Raw genomic sequence first — 16,389 nt, 5'->3', positions numbered from 1 at the left:
TTATTTGTATATCAGCAAGCAGAAAGGTTACGCTGGTACTTTAACATTCACATGGATGGCTTTTTGCTGGAAAGAATAGCCATTTAATAAGAATAGCTATTTGTGCAGTTGTTGGTAATTTGCTCATTTAAACATTTATATTTGTAGCCCATTTATGTAATCACTGACACTCCGGAAAGATAAAGTCCCACACAAGAAGCCATTGTTTACATTCCATTAGATTCCTTACGGCTCATTTTAGAAGCTTAAGATCCACTTTAATTGTGTGTAAAGATGTATTGTGCGTTAATGTGTCTCATTAGACTTACAGTCCAAGGCTGAGTACATTCTCAACATGATTTAAACACCAGCTCAATTCATTTTTCGCATCACCGACTGAGTTTCTGCTGCGTGTTTAAATTTGCATCCTCCGCCTGACAGTCGATGTTTATATGACGGTTTAGATGAGGTTTCTTTCTCCGCCGCTCTGTCATTGTGTTTATTTATGCTGTTGAGATTATGGTTTATACTGCGATAGTTAGTTCAGGGTCCCCGGAGGAAAATCTTTTCCTTTATTAGATCAGGCCAGATAGCGACTTCCTCCATCCCTTCGCTCAGAACGGAGCGCTCTGTAATAACAGAGCAGGCAGGAGACTGTTGAACGCTCTCTGTGTGTTTTTTCCGTCAGTCTAATGATGCTCCGCTGGCAAAGCTCCACAGTGCCGGCACGGCGAGGAGCAAACTCATTACGAGGAATCGGAGGGGGGGCTACTCGCTCGTCACACCATTGATTTTATGTTCGCTTTCATCAGCCGACTGATGTGCTATCAATCTTCTTTACCAAACCCATCTCTATGTTTGACGTGTAAAAGAATATTCCACGTTCTCCCGCCAGGAGACTCTAAAGCGCGACCTTGTGACTCGAATCATGCTCGTGTTCCTTCTCCGTTTTTTTTCTCACCCCTTCAGTATTTTACATGCCTCAATTGCTCTCGCATCAAACTATTTCACGCATAAGTTGTTTCTGGGGCCTTCTCGGATTGTGACTCATCCTAAATAGCCGCGCGAATCTGTGTCAGGGTGGGGGTGCAGGGGTGAGACGCGGGCAAAGAGAACTAATCTGCGGCCATCTCCGAGGAGACGCTGACTGGTGTCGCACCCCGACGAGTCTAATCTGCCGGAGGCATTTGAAGCCACGTGCTTTCGCTGCTCATAATGGTCATATTAGTAAACTGTCACTTTCCATTACAAAAGCACAGCTTGGGGTGTAAACAGGCAGAGCTGGGGGAAAACAATGCTTTGGGTCTCTTGGCTTCAATAAGATGTTTCCTGGATGTAAATGTAGACAGGCACACGTGTATTTCAGCACTCTTTATCTTACTTTTGGAAATTGGGATGAAACCACCAGTATGCCAAATGACCACGCGCAGGAAACGCTTGGTCAGGCTCACTGCCCTGCAATCTCCGGCTCATTGCTTGATCAGGAACAATACTGAGATCCTTTTCACCCTTCAAAAGCTGAGCCATTACCAAAATACACATGACTTAATAAATGCTGACAGCTGATTTTAATTAACAGGCTGGCATTCATTGCCATTGTAGAGATTTCTAAACTGTAGTTTCTAACGTTATGGCACTGTGTATGGAAAGCCTCTTTGTTCTCCAGCCGCGTGCACAATACAGAGTCCACAAAGAAACCGAAGAGCTTGCACAAAGTCCAGACCGGAAACTATTTAACACCTTTAGGATAAATTTGAACAGCCAGACCCATTTATCCATCACCAGTGCTTGATCTTATCGATGCTCTTTTGGGTGCAAATCCCAACCTGCAATGTTTTAACATTTAGTGGAAAGCCTTCTCGGAAGAGTAGAAGTTTTTGTGGCATGAAAATTGCATTGATGCTTAAAATCTGAAAGTTAAGTACTGAATATTTAGTTACTTCAGGATTCTGACGTGTTTCCTAGTGAAACCGCTAGTCCAGGCTCTCTTTCTGTCCAGACTGGACTATTGCAACAATACTGTCTGGACTTCCTGCTTGCACAACAAAACCTCGACAGATGATCCAGAATGCTGGGCAAGAAAGCTTGCCCAGCAAGAGTGGTCTTCAATGAACCAAAGAGAGCACACGTCACTCCTCTCTAGTTGCTCGCATTAAATTCAAGACTGTGCTCCTGGCCTGCAAGACCCTCACTGGTTCGGCACCCCCTTATCTTCATTCGCTAATATAGACTTGTGTACCCACCAGATCCCTACGCTCTGCAAACGAACGACGTCTTGTGGTGCCATCCCAAAAAGGGAAAAAAATCGCTCTCACGTACCTTCTCTGGATCGGTTCCACATCTGTGGAATGATCAGCCCGCTGCTACAAGATCAGCAGATTCTGTGGCCATCTTTAAGAATTGGCTGAAAACACATCTCTTCCGTCAGCACCTGACCGATCATTTCTGACTTCTATCTCTTTTCTACTCTTTCTATATAAAAAAAATTAGCTTTGTGTACTTTGGTAGGCTTTGTGAGACCAGTTTTATTGCACTTATGCTTTTTGTTGTCCTTATGTTGTTCCAACTGCTTCCATTGTTTACCCGCTTTGGATAAAAGCGTCTGTAAAAATGACTAAATGTAAATGAAACCGAATAATGAATGAGAAAGTTGTCGCTTGTTTTTTCTCCATTGCAAATGTATTAAATCTAGAAATATGGGCATTTTATTCAGTAAAGAAGCTCACAGCAGAACGACACTAGGAGGGAGGGGTTGAAGTGATAGTTCTCCCGGTAATAAAAATTCACCGCATGTTGTTTGAAACCTGTATTACTTTTTTCTGTAGAACGCAAAAAAAGATATTTTGAAAAGTGTCTAAGTGGTTTTGTGTCCATACAATGGAAGTCAAAGGAAGCCAGTGTTGTTTGGTTATCAACATTCTTCAAAAATCTTCTGGCGTGTTCTGCAGAAGAAAGAAAGTCAAACATGTTTCGAATGACACGAGGGCGAGTAAATGAAAGAATTTTCATTTACTATTCCTTTAAGAGATGTTCTGCCCAAGCCATTCCAGAGTTGAAGTGTATTTTTAAGAAAATATGTTTGTATAAAATATAAATTTGTGACTTCCACAGAATTGCTCACCACAAATGCTTGCTTACAGAGTAAATAGGGTCAGTTTTGATTTAATGTGGACTCTAAGGTTTTGAACATTCGAAAAGCGAATATGAATGTGATGTCCAGGCTTCCAAAAACTCTTGGAAATAGCGCATGTCTTATCTCACAGTGGCATGCTGCTGTTGACTCTGACTGAACTTTTATTATTGAACTATGTTATCAGTGCCCATAGATTTCCAGGGACCGTTCTATTGTAGGAGTTTGATTAATGAACATTATAAACTTTGTCACCGCACCTATCTCCTCCAGGCACAGATGGCCAATGAGGTAACCCAATGAATCTAGGCTTGTCACATTTTGGAAAACTACGGTTTGACAGCACTACCCCAAAAAAGTCCCACAATAGCACTGCAGCAGAACTTGTCAGACTTAGGGGTCATTGTTAAAGGGTTTGTCACAGCTCCTCCTATGATGCCCAGGCCTAATGAGTATTAGCTCCAAGGGGATTGTTCCCTAATTTCATTTTATACCGCGTTTTGCCTTGTTAATGGATTTGACATGCAGTTGGCAGGACTGTGTAGGGAACTCTGGAAATGGACAGCTTAAATTCAACACAATCTCGGCACCGAACAAGCATTGCTTCACCAGATTTGAGTTTTTATCCTTGACCAGTTGAAAACACCTTCTATGAAGACTGTTTCTTAATTAAGTTGAGGAGAAAGTCAGTGAAGCCATTAATTGTTTTAACTTTGGCTTTTTAATTAGGATTTCAGCTTGGACTAGGATAAAAGATGTTGGCAAATCTGCGCAATTTGAAAATCTTAGTGTGTATGTGTTTTGCTTTGTGGGAATAGTATACTATACTATTTATTCCTGAGGCTGAAGATATAGCCTCTTTGTTTAATTGAAAATGTCCACATGTTCCCATAGTCTAGTAAAATAGATAAGCTGGTAAAACAGGAATTAGTATTTAATGTGTAAAGTTTCCTGCATACCTTCCTGAAATATAAAAAACTAACCAGATTATCATTGTCATCATCATTTTTTACAGTTTGTTATGACTGAATGACATATATTGTGTTGTACAGTTTGTATGAAGTGAAATGATGACATCATCATTATCATCATCATCATCATTCCCAACACATTCTTTCTGTTCTGAGCTGACGCTCAGTAATGTATTTACCATATCCAATGTGTTATAACAACGGCAAATAAAGGGAGCTTTCCCTTAGAGAAAATGTGGATAAACAACAATGAAGCAAATTTGTTAACATTGATATACTATTTAAGATGAATTTGCCTGTATGTGTGATTTACATACATTATTATATATTTTTTTCAGATGTATGCCAAACCACTGTGAACATGGCGGTCGATGCAGTCAGACCTGGGATGGGTTTACGTGCATGTGTAATGGGACAGGGTATTCAGGAGCCACCTGTCATACATGTGAGTATGTGTATTTGCATGTATGTCTGTATATTTTTGTTTATTTACAGAGAAATGTGTATGTGTGTTTGTGCTGGGAGGTAGAAACCTGAAATCAGCTGCATTGTGGGGATCAGTCAATGACCCCTCCATCTTAAAAACTAATGCACTATGTTTTATATAAAATCTAAAAATGTAAAACATTCGCTGTAAGGGTTGGGCCTTAGGGATGTGATGTAGAAATATCACTAGCTCAGAATAAAAAGTTCCCACTAAGATACAAACAACATGCAACAAACATGCACTGCCATAGTAACAATAGAGAACGAACAAAAGGATTTTCTTTGAAATGATGGAATATGCAAGGAACGTGTGATTAGTTCTGTTAGCTTACATCTAAAAACCTATTTGAGAAATGTCATGGCTTTGCATTTAAGTATGTGCTTATTGCTTAACATGTGAAGGTGATGTGAAGGGCTTCTTGAATTGTATGATATGTCTAGTTGTATGATGTTTTGACATCACACAGATCAGGAATAATAAGATTGTTGATAGCTCTATTTTAATATGTTTGCTTTTTACACTTTTAATCAACATCATTTATTTAACAGCTTTATTAAACATGAGCATTTTTTATTAAACATTAAGCATTTTTTATATTATGACTGAAAATATGGTGTGTGTTTGAAAAAAATCCTGTCCACCAATAGAAAGTCAATAGGGCATTTATATTGTAATGAAGAGTTTACATTATCTTTTTATATGACAATCATTGCCATGAAGTCAGTATAACTTATTTAAATCTCCACAGGTCTCTATCTCCTGTTTTTTGTTTCTTTATACATATTGATTCATAGAAAAAGGGCTATTGTATTCTCTGTGAAGTCCTTTTGGAATCGCTTCTGAAAGCTGTGATGGTTCACTGATGTTTCAATACCAGTGCAAAGAGGAACTTTATGTGACCCCTGAAGTTAGATCAAATAAACAAGAGAGTAAAAAGATACACAGTGGGACCGGTTGCACATACGTCCATAAAGATGAACAAACCTTGCCGTAAACGAAATAAAGGTTATACTGATCAATACTAAGGCATAAAAACAGTACAATTATTGTTTGCTCTGTGTGTTCACTTAAAATATTGGATTTGTAGATTTTAAGACTCAGCATTTAAAGTTTAGGATTTTCATCCAAAGTGAAAATATACAAATTTAGGATAAACATTTGGAAGATCAGTTCAAATGTCTCGCTAGAACACCATGGTGATGCTGTCAGATTGTAATCTCAGTAAGCAAACATAGTGCATACAGAATTGGTAATTTAATTTCCTAGTTCACCTAATTAGTTTTGCACTGCTAGCCTGCATCCCCAATTTGTGTGAAAATTAACATAGAAACAGAATTTGATCTCATTTTCAAAATGAAGGGTTTTAATTGAAGCTGTGGAGGGTGCATTTGCAAAAATGAATGCGCCAGAACCTTCTTCAGCTGGTCTGTTTAAAAGTTGTTTGATGTAACTTTTCTTTTTTTCTGCAGCGGTTTATGAGCAGTCCTGTGAGGCCTACAAGCACTTGGGCAGATCATCAGACGCCTACTGGATTGACCCAGATGGAAGTGGACCTTTAGGCCCCTTCAAAGTCATCTGCAACATGACGGGTAAAGAGTGTTTTTTGTGGTGTACCCCAGCACTATCAAAGTGCTTTTAGAGAACAGTCCCATACACCTGTTTAATAAAACAAGCAGTGGATTACATGCTTTAGACATCTTTCTATTCCCAAAACACACCATGGTATCCGCAGAATCAATTACTTAGACATCTCAAGCCATTTGTTTCCAAGACAACCGAGCATTTCCCTATTTAGGGCGGCACTGCTAAAAGTTCCTCTGATCCAAAAAACATGCAGGGACATAAAAATGTTATCATCAGAACAGCGACTTAGTCATTGCTGACGTGGTAGAGAGCTAAAAAATATTTTTTTATTTGATGGGTACATTTTGTAATTGTTTGAGGCGGGAAGGAAAGATTACAGTTCGAGGATGTGGAGGATTTCACAGAGAGAATCTTTCATAAGCGTCATATAAAATTGAAATGAATAAAATTTTGGAATAAACAGATCCTTACGTACACCGTATCTCTGGAACGTACAATGAGGCTTTTCCGACTTACAGTTCACCTATTTAATAACCATTATGGTATCCGTGTTTTAGAGGACAAGGTGTGGACAACTGTGGTGAATAACCTGCCGGCACAGACGGCAGTAACAGGCTCTAGTCGGGAGAGAAGGACTGTACTTCAGCTCAACTACAGCGCCTCTATGGAGCAGGTCACAGCTATAACCAACAGTGCTGAACACTGTGAACAGCACATAGCCTACGCATGCCGAATGTCACGACTGCTCAACACACCAGGTATTGAGAGATGGGCATGAGTGCGCGTGTGTGGGTGTGTGTGTATGTGTGCGTGTGTGTGTGTATGTACTGGCACCGGAGATGGATGCTAGTGCCTTGTGGGTGTTAGAGGGTTATCTAAGACTGAAATGTAAAAACAATGTAATTTTATCTAGCAGCAGCGCTAGTTCCCACCAGAACAAATGAAGGTCAAGTGTCTTGGTAATGGGGTAAACTGATTGTGGAATAGGATTGCAACCTAAATAGCCCCCCAGTCACTGACACACTCCCACTATTCCCGCTCCGGGTTTAGATCCCACATTTCTTGGCTCTTTGCCCAGCTCTCGAAGTGCAAGAATACTTCCAGAACACTCTTTATTTTATAATAGCTCAGTTTCAAGAGAATTACTGTGTTTGCCCTCTTGTTGCGTATGTGTGGGCTAACAGCTGGACTTGAGAGGTATTTAGTGCTAGATGTAGGCTATTGTATGTTGTAGAGAGAATTTGGTTGAATAACACTTCACGGAGACAAAGTATAACTACATTTACAAATTATTTTCTTGGTAAATTGATTGGCTTTTTTTAAGTTTAGTATAGGCGGTTTCATTGGACGCACTCGCCTGGCCCTAAGTTAACATCCGGTCTGTGTTTGTTTATAAGTCTGGCTAGTGGCTGATATTATGACTATTTATATTTTAACCAATTTATATTAATATTGAATTGTATAATAATTGTATTAAATAAACAATTTGTTGAATTTAATTGAACGTTCATTTGATTAAATAAACAATTTGTTGAATGGGTCGTGTAACTTTTGTCGCATTTAAGTTTAGCCAAGTAACGGTTCTTCTACTGGTGGTAATTCAAAATAATACCGGCTAGACATACTTTTAACTTGCTAGCTAATTTAACTTGTTTTCAGAAATAATCTACAGGGACTCTATTCTTTGCTGATGTGTACCGGAAGTAAGTTTGGGCCACAAAAGCATGCATGTGCAGGAACGTTTGTTTATGTTGTTGCTCTGAAACCATCTAGTACTGTATATGCAGCAAATTCTAACAAACAATTTTTTTAAATCCAAAGATGATTTTTGGAACCAACGCTGTAGAAAAGAACTGCCAGGAGGTTATAAAGTAAAAATAAATAAAAATAGCATTCAATTGGATCTCGTGTGAATCTTTTCAAGTACAAAACCATCCAAAAAACATATCTCATATGCATATCATATCATAACATATCATAAATATATCTCTTCATATACATTAACAAGATTACATTTTTAATTTTTTTAAATTTAGAGATTTTTAATCTCTCCCCTTATGTAAGCCCGCAGCTCTTGGTCATTTACCTTCTCTCTTGTTTGCGCTTCAGTGCTCTGCCAGTCTTTGCCACTATCCCCTGGCACTCCAGCGACCCAATTTCTGATTACAGTCAGCAATAACAATTTGCAGCATGACTGTGGCGCTGGGTGCTGATGTTAATCTATTAATGAGCATGCAGCACGGTGAGGGCCTCCAAGCATGTTCTTACTGCTAATCTGACTATGGGAAAATCTGCCTCTGTTCTTATTGTGGAATCTTGCCTTTGGGTCTCTCACTCGCTTACCTTTTAACTATACTCTGTCTCTCTTTGCTTGCTTTACATAGTTCATATAGGTTATTGCTTGTGTTTAATTAGGCATGTGCTGAATCCCTCTCTCTTTCTGTATGTGTCAGCTGAGGGTGGAGGAAATATGTTGAATGCATTGATTTTCTACTGGCCGCATTACACATGCAGAGACTTGCAGAAGTTTTATTGACTAAAAATGAAATTGAAGTAATAGTAGAAACTGAAAAGGACAATTCTGTGATTACGTTCCATATCCATGTGCTATTATTTTTATTATTCCGGAACTAGTGCGAGTCTCTACATGTCCAGTGAGGAGAGCGGGAATCACCGCATTAACATTTCAATTTGAGCATCATAATTTTGTTTCACATGTTTTGTCTGAAAATAATGGAAAAAGTACAGTGTGCATTCAAGTCTGAATATTCATCATTTTCATATTTTTTTGTAATATTTTGTTTTTGTGGACTACACATATTCATATTCATAGTACGTATTCATTTAAATTCCTATATCGTATGAATACTTATACATGTCAGAATGGAAATTGATTAATCTAGCAGAAATGTTCAAGTTTTTTGACTATCCTTTAAGTGTGATAATTATTCATAAATCAAATGCATGAGCTGTGGATAGTGAATGGTAGCTGATGATATGCGATGGGCCATTATCTTGACTCTCTACAGTTCTGTCCTCTGTTCTTCATTAATCCTCAGTGCAGGACAATCAGAGCAGATGTCATAGTTATGTGCTGTGTTGTCAAGCAGGAGCGTTAGCTTGCAGAACGGACGCTGCCCCCTGACGTGTTTGTGTGCCCCCTTTATGTTCTCCATATTGTGAGATTTCAATGATTCAACTGTTTAATTGATGTTATCATACAACTATTTTTAATGCCCAGATCGTGTCACTCTTTAATGGTTGTTCAAGCTTGGTAATCACATCATGCTACTCTGCCAATTAAAGAAAGAGTTTGGTCAATCGCAACCTTTGCTCCAGATTGACTGAGCATATGCTCAGTAGAAAAGCATTAGTTCATAACATCTTGGCTATTAACCTGTTTGTCAGTTGTGGTCATGGTCAATAATTAATATTTGGCAAGCAGCAAATGCGAGTCAAAATTGGTGAGTGAATAAAACACCACGTTGACCAAAAGCTGCAAACTTTTGCCCCTAAATTGCAATCCCTGTTTGAAAAATAAAATGTCATGTTTCTTTTTAATCTTTATGTTTGTTAAGGTCAAATGACATTGGAGTAAGGTAAAGATACTTAAAAAACTGTGTTTTTTGTTTATTTTTAACTAGAAAAAAAGGTTATGGGTTGCAGCTGTGAAAAACACACAAATGCATGAACATCAATCTGATCCTATGATGTTAATGATTCAAATCCATCAATATTTTCTTAAAACAATATTCTCCATAGAATGTATGTTTCCCAACACTGATTGTAATGGGATTGAAAAACATGAGGATGAGTAAGTGAGAAAATACTTATTTTTTGCAAACTATCCCTTTAAACGTCTGTTTAGAACAGTCATCCTCAATTGGCGGACCGCGCTCCGGATCCGGACCTTTGCGGAACAGCCTAAAAACCATTTAAAACTTTTGACTATTTTGGTTGTTTAAATTGAGCCATGCGTCTACACAAAGGAGAATCACATCACACGCGTTCTCAGGAACATTTATGTAATTGATTTTTTGCCGCTATATCCTCTAATATCTTTATCTAGCGCCGAACGTGCTTCCTTTTAACCCTTTCTGCTCTGCGCGCGCTGCTTCTCTCCCGCCAAAGATGCGTCGCATGAAGAACAGCAGACACGTGCTTATTTTAACAACAGTATTGCAGACACGCAGATCAGGTAAATGGACACACAACAGTAAGCAAAATGCAGCAATATTAAAGCATTTGTATCCGTTAGTCTGTTTACTGTTTGCTATATGACTCCAACCTTTCAACCAGATTTGTGATATTTTATGAACCATAACGTTTTTATCTACATTTAGCATTAGCATTATTGATCAGCATGTAAACATTTGTGACCCTCTGAAAACCCAGGCTAAGGTCTCATAATCTAATTGATTATGAGATAACCTTCAAAGATTCATTTCAAGCATTCATTTCACTAAAAGTTTGGGATTATGCAGTCAATATTGAAGATATTGTTATATTTTCACAGAATATTATGTAGGATGATTTTATGAAGGACTTTTGCTGGGTTTTCACAAGCAGGGTCACATTTTGTAATGAACAACGTTCTGATTGGGAAATTATTAAAGATAGAAGTAGTTCTGGTATGAATGGCATGGAAAGGCTAATTTAGTAAGTAACTTTGTTTTCTCTTTATGATGAGAGCATTTTAATTGTTACATTACATTTGCTGTTTGCATGTTGTCAGTAGTTTTTTTTTAATTTACAAATATGAATTATCGGACTTCTATTAAGAGGGCATTCCCCTAAAGCCACAGAGCCTACAATACTTACATACTGTGGATATCAAAATATAAAATAAATTGCCTGATAAAAGATCATATCTTTTATACAGTATATACAGTATATCCAACTGGGCTAAATTGATTAAATATTTTTTTATTTTCAAAAAAACATATTGTCCGGACCTCTGTTTGGAAGAAAATATAAAGACTGGACCTCTTAGAACTTTAATTGAATACCCCAGGTTTAGAAGATTTATAAAGTACCCAGCAAACAGATAAAGTCCATGTTGAATCCAGTCACATACAAAGAGACAGCAAACCAAAAAAACTATTTCCCAAAATATGTTTTCTAAATTGACTGTCAGGTTTCATCAAATTACGAGGAGGGCTGGCATTCTGCGACCAAATGAAGCGTTAAATCAGAATTGCAACCAGGGTGCATTAAGTTCGGTAATTGGGAAGTTAGGCTATAATTGTCTTAATTCCTTGATGCCTTCAGCCCTCACTTGGGTGAGCCATTGGGTTGTTATATTCCAGTCTCTTATCGTCTCTGCCGTTCCCTAGCGTCCTCACGCCTTTTGACCTCCATTAGATCTGCGCAGTGGACAGAGTTGAGAGATTCCTGCTGTACATGTCCATTTGTCATCTCTTTCCATTACGCCACAATCAACAGTGACGTTTTGTTTACTCCGCGTCTCCTTCGGAGGCACCAGGGGTCCATCTGTATTTAAATTGTCCTCCTTACAGCTAAATGAACCACTTTCCATTATGATTAGACCTCTCCTGTCATACAAAGGAAATTGTGTTTGATGGTGATGAATTGAGAAAAGCGTTTTCATTTTTGGCCGGTCAATATAAAGAGACAGGACATTGTCATCTGGAAACTGTGTCTGATTGTGTGAGCAGGACAGACATTGAGCCGGGAACTGTCATGGTGGTCTGTGTGTGTGTGTGTTAGTGTGAATGTCTATGCAATTAAAAGAGTTTGACATCTGAACGATGTGAGCTGGATGCTCGATTTCAAGTCTTCAAAAAAAAAACAGATCTTTTTATGTCAACTGATGGGATAAATTGCAACAGATTTTCTATCTATATATTGAACATTTTATTGTACCCTAACTGTTGCAATGCATGATTGCAACCTCTTAGTCCTGTTTGTTATTTCTTTTAATGAATGGGCTGTACCTGGCACACAGCATTAGTGTAAACACATTTCTCTAACAAGCAGCACATAGTCCAATGGGAACATAAACAGGTCCCATTTAGAGATGAAATCGGGCCCATTTTGGCATTTCCAGATGATATATTTGTTTATCCTGATCTGGTGTTGGCTGCTGTGTTGAAATGTAATAAAGGTGAGGAGGCTTAAGTGTACACTTTAATGCAAAGAAAGAAATCATTTCAAGTAATTCATCCGAAACTGCACAATTTGTCTGTATTAACGTTCATTTCTTTTCAAACTTGTATGCTCTTGTTTTGTTTGTTGACCACAATGGGAGAATTTTAAAGCAGTTTTTGGTGATAGTGACCAGTAGCCATCAAAATGATTTTTCCACATCAACAATAACAGCGGGTTTGGAATGAATGAATGACGTGTGCGTGTGTGTGTGTGTGTGTGTGTAAATTATGACATAATTGTCTTTTTTTGAAGAACTGTTCCTATAAGAACTGTAAGTGATTTAAATTAGGGCTGCTCGGTTATGACAAAAAACATAATCACGATTATTTTGGCCAATATTGAGATCCCGATTATTTAACACGATTACTCATTAACTTTTAAAACAACATAGAAATTAAATAACTTTGCTTTTAAACTGTGAATTTAACTGAAAAATAAATGTAAAGAAATAGCACAGCTGAACCACTGTAAAAGAAAGGGGTGCACTGTGGATTTATACCACAAGAAAAGAGAGGATCCTTGCAAAATGGAATGTGGCACAATAATCGTTTTACCTCGATTATTTTGTTTTTGTAATTGTTGAAGCCAAAATTGATGATTACAATTAATTTTCGATTAATTGCACAGCCCTAATTTAAATCAAATTGATTAAAAAAGTATTTTCATGTTTATCTTGGTTTTGAAACTTTGTATTAATGCAATGTGTTGTGTGTAAGGGCATATGCTGAACAACCGTATTCTTTATATTTAGATTCTTGGCTGTGATTTGCTCTTTTTATTCCGGTTGTAGATCTCGCAAGACATAAAGATTTTACAGCCGTATGTAATGTTGGAAACCGCAAAGGGCAGCGCGCCGTATGATTAACAAGATACTCTATGGGGTGTGTTGAGCAGGAGTGGGGGGGTTGACTGAGGTATTCTGCGCTCATCTATTTCTGTCTTTTTCAAAGTCAAATCACACTTGCAATCTTTCGTTCTACAAATCTCCCACAAACCCCAAGTGTAAATTGTGTTGCACTTCCTCATAGCAAGCACAGGCAGAACTAAATTTACAGCTCAATTAACTGTTCTCACATCTCAAAAATAAGCAAAAAGTTCTAAAGTTTTGATGCATTAAAATGCCTGTAAGATTCCTGTTACTTGTGTAAGGGAAACTGGTCAATTTCGCTCAAAGGGAATTATTTATAAATTTTACAGGGGAATTCAAAAGAATCGACTCTTTACGACCGAACAATGAATCCTCTGCGAGTCCGACATATAGCCCCGGTTTTACAGACAAGGCTTAAGGCTAGTCCCAGCCTAAAAGGAATTTTGAGCTGTCTTAACTGAAAATATCTTGACCTGACATATCTTAAAATATGTCAGTGCCGTTGTTTTGTCTCAACATGCACATCGGTAATGTTGTTTCTAAGGCATTTTAATAAAAGCGACTTAAATAGCCTAAATTAACTAAGGCATAGTCCTGATTTAGGCTAAGCCTTGTCTATGAAACCGGGTCATAGAGAAAACACTCATTTAAGCAAGGTAACAAAATCGGCATTTTAAGACATTAAACGGTAAACATGACAAGACACTTCTCTATAAATACAAACGAGACTTTATTGACTACTCTAGCACAAAACTAAGCTAACACAAACACAAGACACAAACATTCACACAGTTGCGGAAAGGAGGAAAGCAGGGAAAGGAAGAGTTTAAAAGAATGCAATTATGAAATCCCAATTTTCTAGGAATATATGCAATTTGTGAGACCAATGCTGAGCGAACCATCAAGAAGTAATTTAACCCTTTTTTCGTTTTCTTTTAGACGGGTCATTGAATTAACACCGGTTCAGCTATAGAATCTGGAGGCGTTACTTGCATTTGCTGCGTTTCCTTCAGTGAGGATTCCTTTGTGTGGTGTTCTTTGTTGAAAGGGGTTTTCCTCTTTGATTCGCTGGTTATCTGTTCATCTCTTTAGTGATGTCTTGGGAAGATGTTGGCTGCTGGAGTGGAGTCTCATGTTTGTAAGTTTAAGTTGACGGTGGGTAAAGACTATGGTCGTAGCATGTGGCTTTACAGCGAACCTAATTTAAAACGCGACTCTCAACGGAAAGAAAAGAAAATAAGTAAAGAAAAGTAAAAGAGAGAGTAGTTAGATGGCTTGAAGTCCGGTCTTATCCCAACTTAACCATAACTCTTAAACGCCCCTGCAACCTTTTTGGTCGCTCGTTCTCCTAGCGTCAGCTCTTAGCTCTGTGTTGCATCCTGAGTTTTAACTATACGGATTGTTCTACCCCCGGGGAGCTCTTGACCAATTAGATATTAGCTTTTGGTTCAGGGTAGCGCTGGGCGATCTTCCCAAAAAAGCATATCACGATCTTCATAACGAAGAATCTAGATCCACGATCTGTAGACTGGTTAACAACAAAGGACATTAATGTTATATACAAATGGATCAATTAGGGCAATAAAAATTTTAGTTTGCCCATTTTTTATTGTTCTGTGTTGTCCATTTTTTGCTATTGATAGTCATATATTTGTCCACATAATGTAGTAGCCTATACTATAGTATTTACTAGGCCTATAGTAAACTGCAGTAAAATTTCATAGATAATATAGTGTTTTTGAACCTTACTATAGTCAATATTAAAGTATACTACAGTTGATCAGTTTACAACAAGAATACCACAATTTGCTTTATCAAATACTAGAACACTACAGTATTTTTTCATTCGAGCGTTTAGGTTAACCTGTGTTCTACTTTGACGGGCTGTCGTGAAGACGCTCCCAATAGACACTTGAGTTTCAGTGTGTAGATCAGTGACGATAGTTTTTCTCAAACAGTTAAATGCACCTGAAATAAACTCTCAGGGCAACTCTGGACATGATATTCATGTGTTTCTGTCCTCATACAGTGAGACACATACAAATCCATGAACGTCACACGTGTAGCACGTTAAACGGTGCAACACATTCACTCATACACGCAGAACCGGCAGATGACAGATTTAAATAGCAGGATTCCGCGTCCGCATCAAGGAAATCATAGGGCTCTAGATATAAGCTTTATAAACGCAATGCAGCCGGGAATCGTGTTTCAATCGCAAAATAGACTAAAACTACGTAATTTACCTCGCAGCATGGCGAGAGTGATTCGAAAGCATACAGAGCTCTCTACTTTCGCAGTGCTTCAATGTCATACTCCAATGTGTCTGTGCAGCGCTGAATAATGTCGAACACTCCTCTTGTTTTAGACGACAGACAAGATCACGATCCTCGCGATATCATAATCAAGTTATCTTTAGTCACATGGCTACTAACTTTCTGTTCTTAGCGGAGTCAGATTTAGATATTAATTTTATCATGGGAATATTGTTAATTTTACACACATTTCATCAAACACATTAACCCCTTTTTCTTTGCAAAAATAAAACATATTTACATTTTTTTATTCAGCGATAGGGGTAAATTTAGCATCTGTAATTTATCATTATTAAGTCCCAAGCCTGTACTTAGTTACTAGAAGCTTTCTAACAAACAGAACTAAGTCAAGTATTAATCTGTCCTTTAAAACTATAATATTGCTTACAGTAAAGTTAAACACTGCACTACATGATTCATTAATAGCTGCTTTTGCGCTGCCATCAGAATGAATGGCTTCTGTTATTAGTGAATTCCTCATGTTTTGTTGTTAACCTTAGATTTGTGTGCTTGTCTGCGTATTAAGAGAAAAGATGTGTGTTTTTATGTGTGTGCTGGTCTTTGTATAGAGTGTATAGAGAGATGTTGCTTTAATGTTATATCGGAGTAATCAGAGCATGTCCATGGTGCACAGTTTATAGAGAAATATACCCACATTAAAATGCAGATGGTCTTTTGTGCTCCTGAAATTATTAGAGTTCCCCAGACGGCTCGTTGTCGTGACACTCTCAAACTGAACTTGTCATTGTTTGGTTTACTCGACATGAACCCAACCGTTTGGCCTTTGACCGCCAGACTATTCATATTGAGACAGATAAGCAGAGAAACGGCATAAATGCATAATGAGATTTAATAATGAGCAAAGTAAGAGGTTGATGCAGGAA

General features: G+C 38.0%; 1 protein-coding gene across 1 annotated transcript in view; it reads left to right on the top strand.

Moving 5' to 3' along the window:
- Positions 1–16,389, top strand: part of cntnap2a (contactin associated protein 2a) — a 279,945-nt gene that overhangs the window by 156,436 nt on the left and 107,120 nt on the right. The window contains exons 11-13 of the mRNA XM_057322754.1: positions 4,419–4,525; positions 6,037–6,156; positions 6,709–6,909. Of these exons, the coding sequence (XP_057178737.1) occupies positions 4,419–4,525; positions 6,037–6,156; positions 6,709–6,909 (428 nt within the window). The remainder of the gene's footprint in view (positions 1–4,418; positions 4,526–6,036; positions 6,157–6,708; positions 6,910–16,389) is intronic.

The sequence above is a fragment of the Triplophysa rosa genome, linkage group LG23 (assembly GCF_024868665.1).
Source record: "Triplophysa rosa linkage group LG23, Trosa_1v2, whole genome shotgun sequence".
Lineage (NCBI taxonomy): Eukaryota > Metazoa > Chordata > Actinopteri > Cypriniformes > Nemacheilidae > Triplophysa > Triplophysa rosa.
Note: the sequence above shows the minus strand (reverse complement) of the source record. Positions and strands in the feature narration are given on the sequence as shown.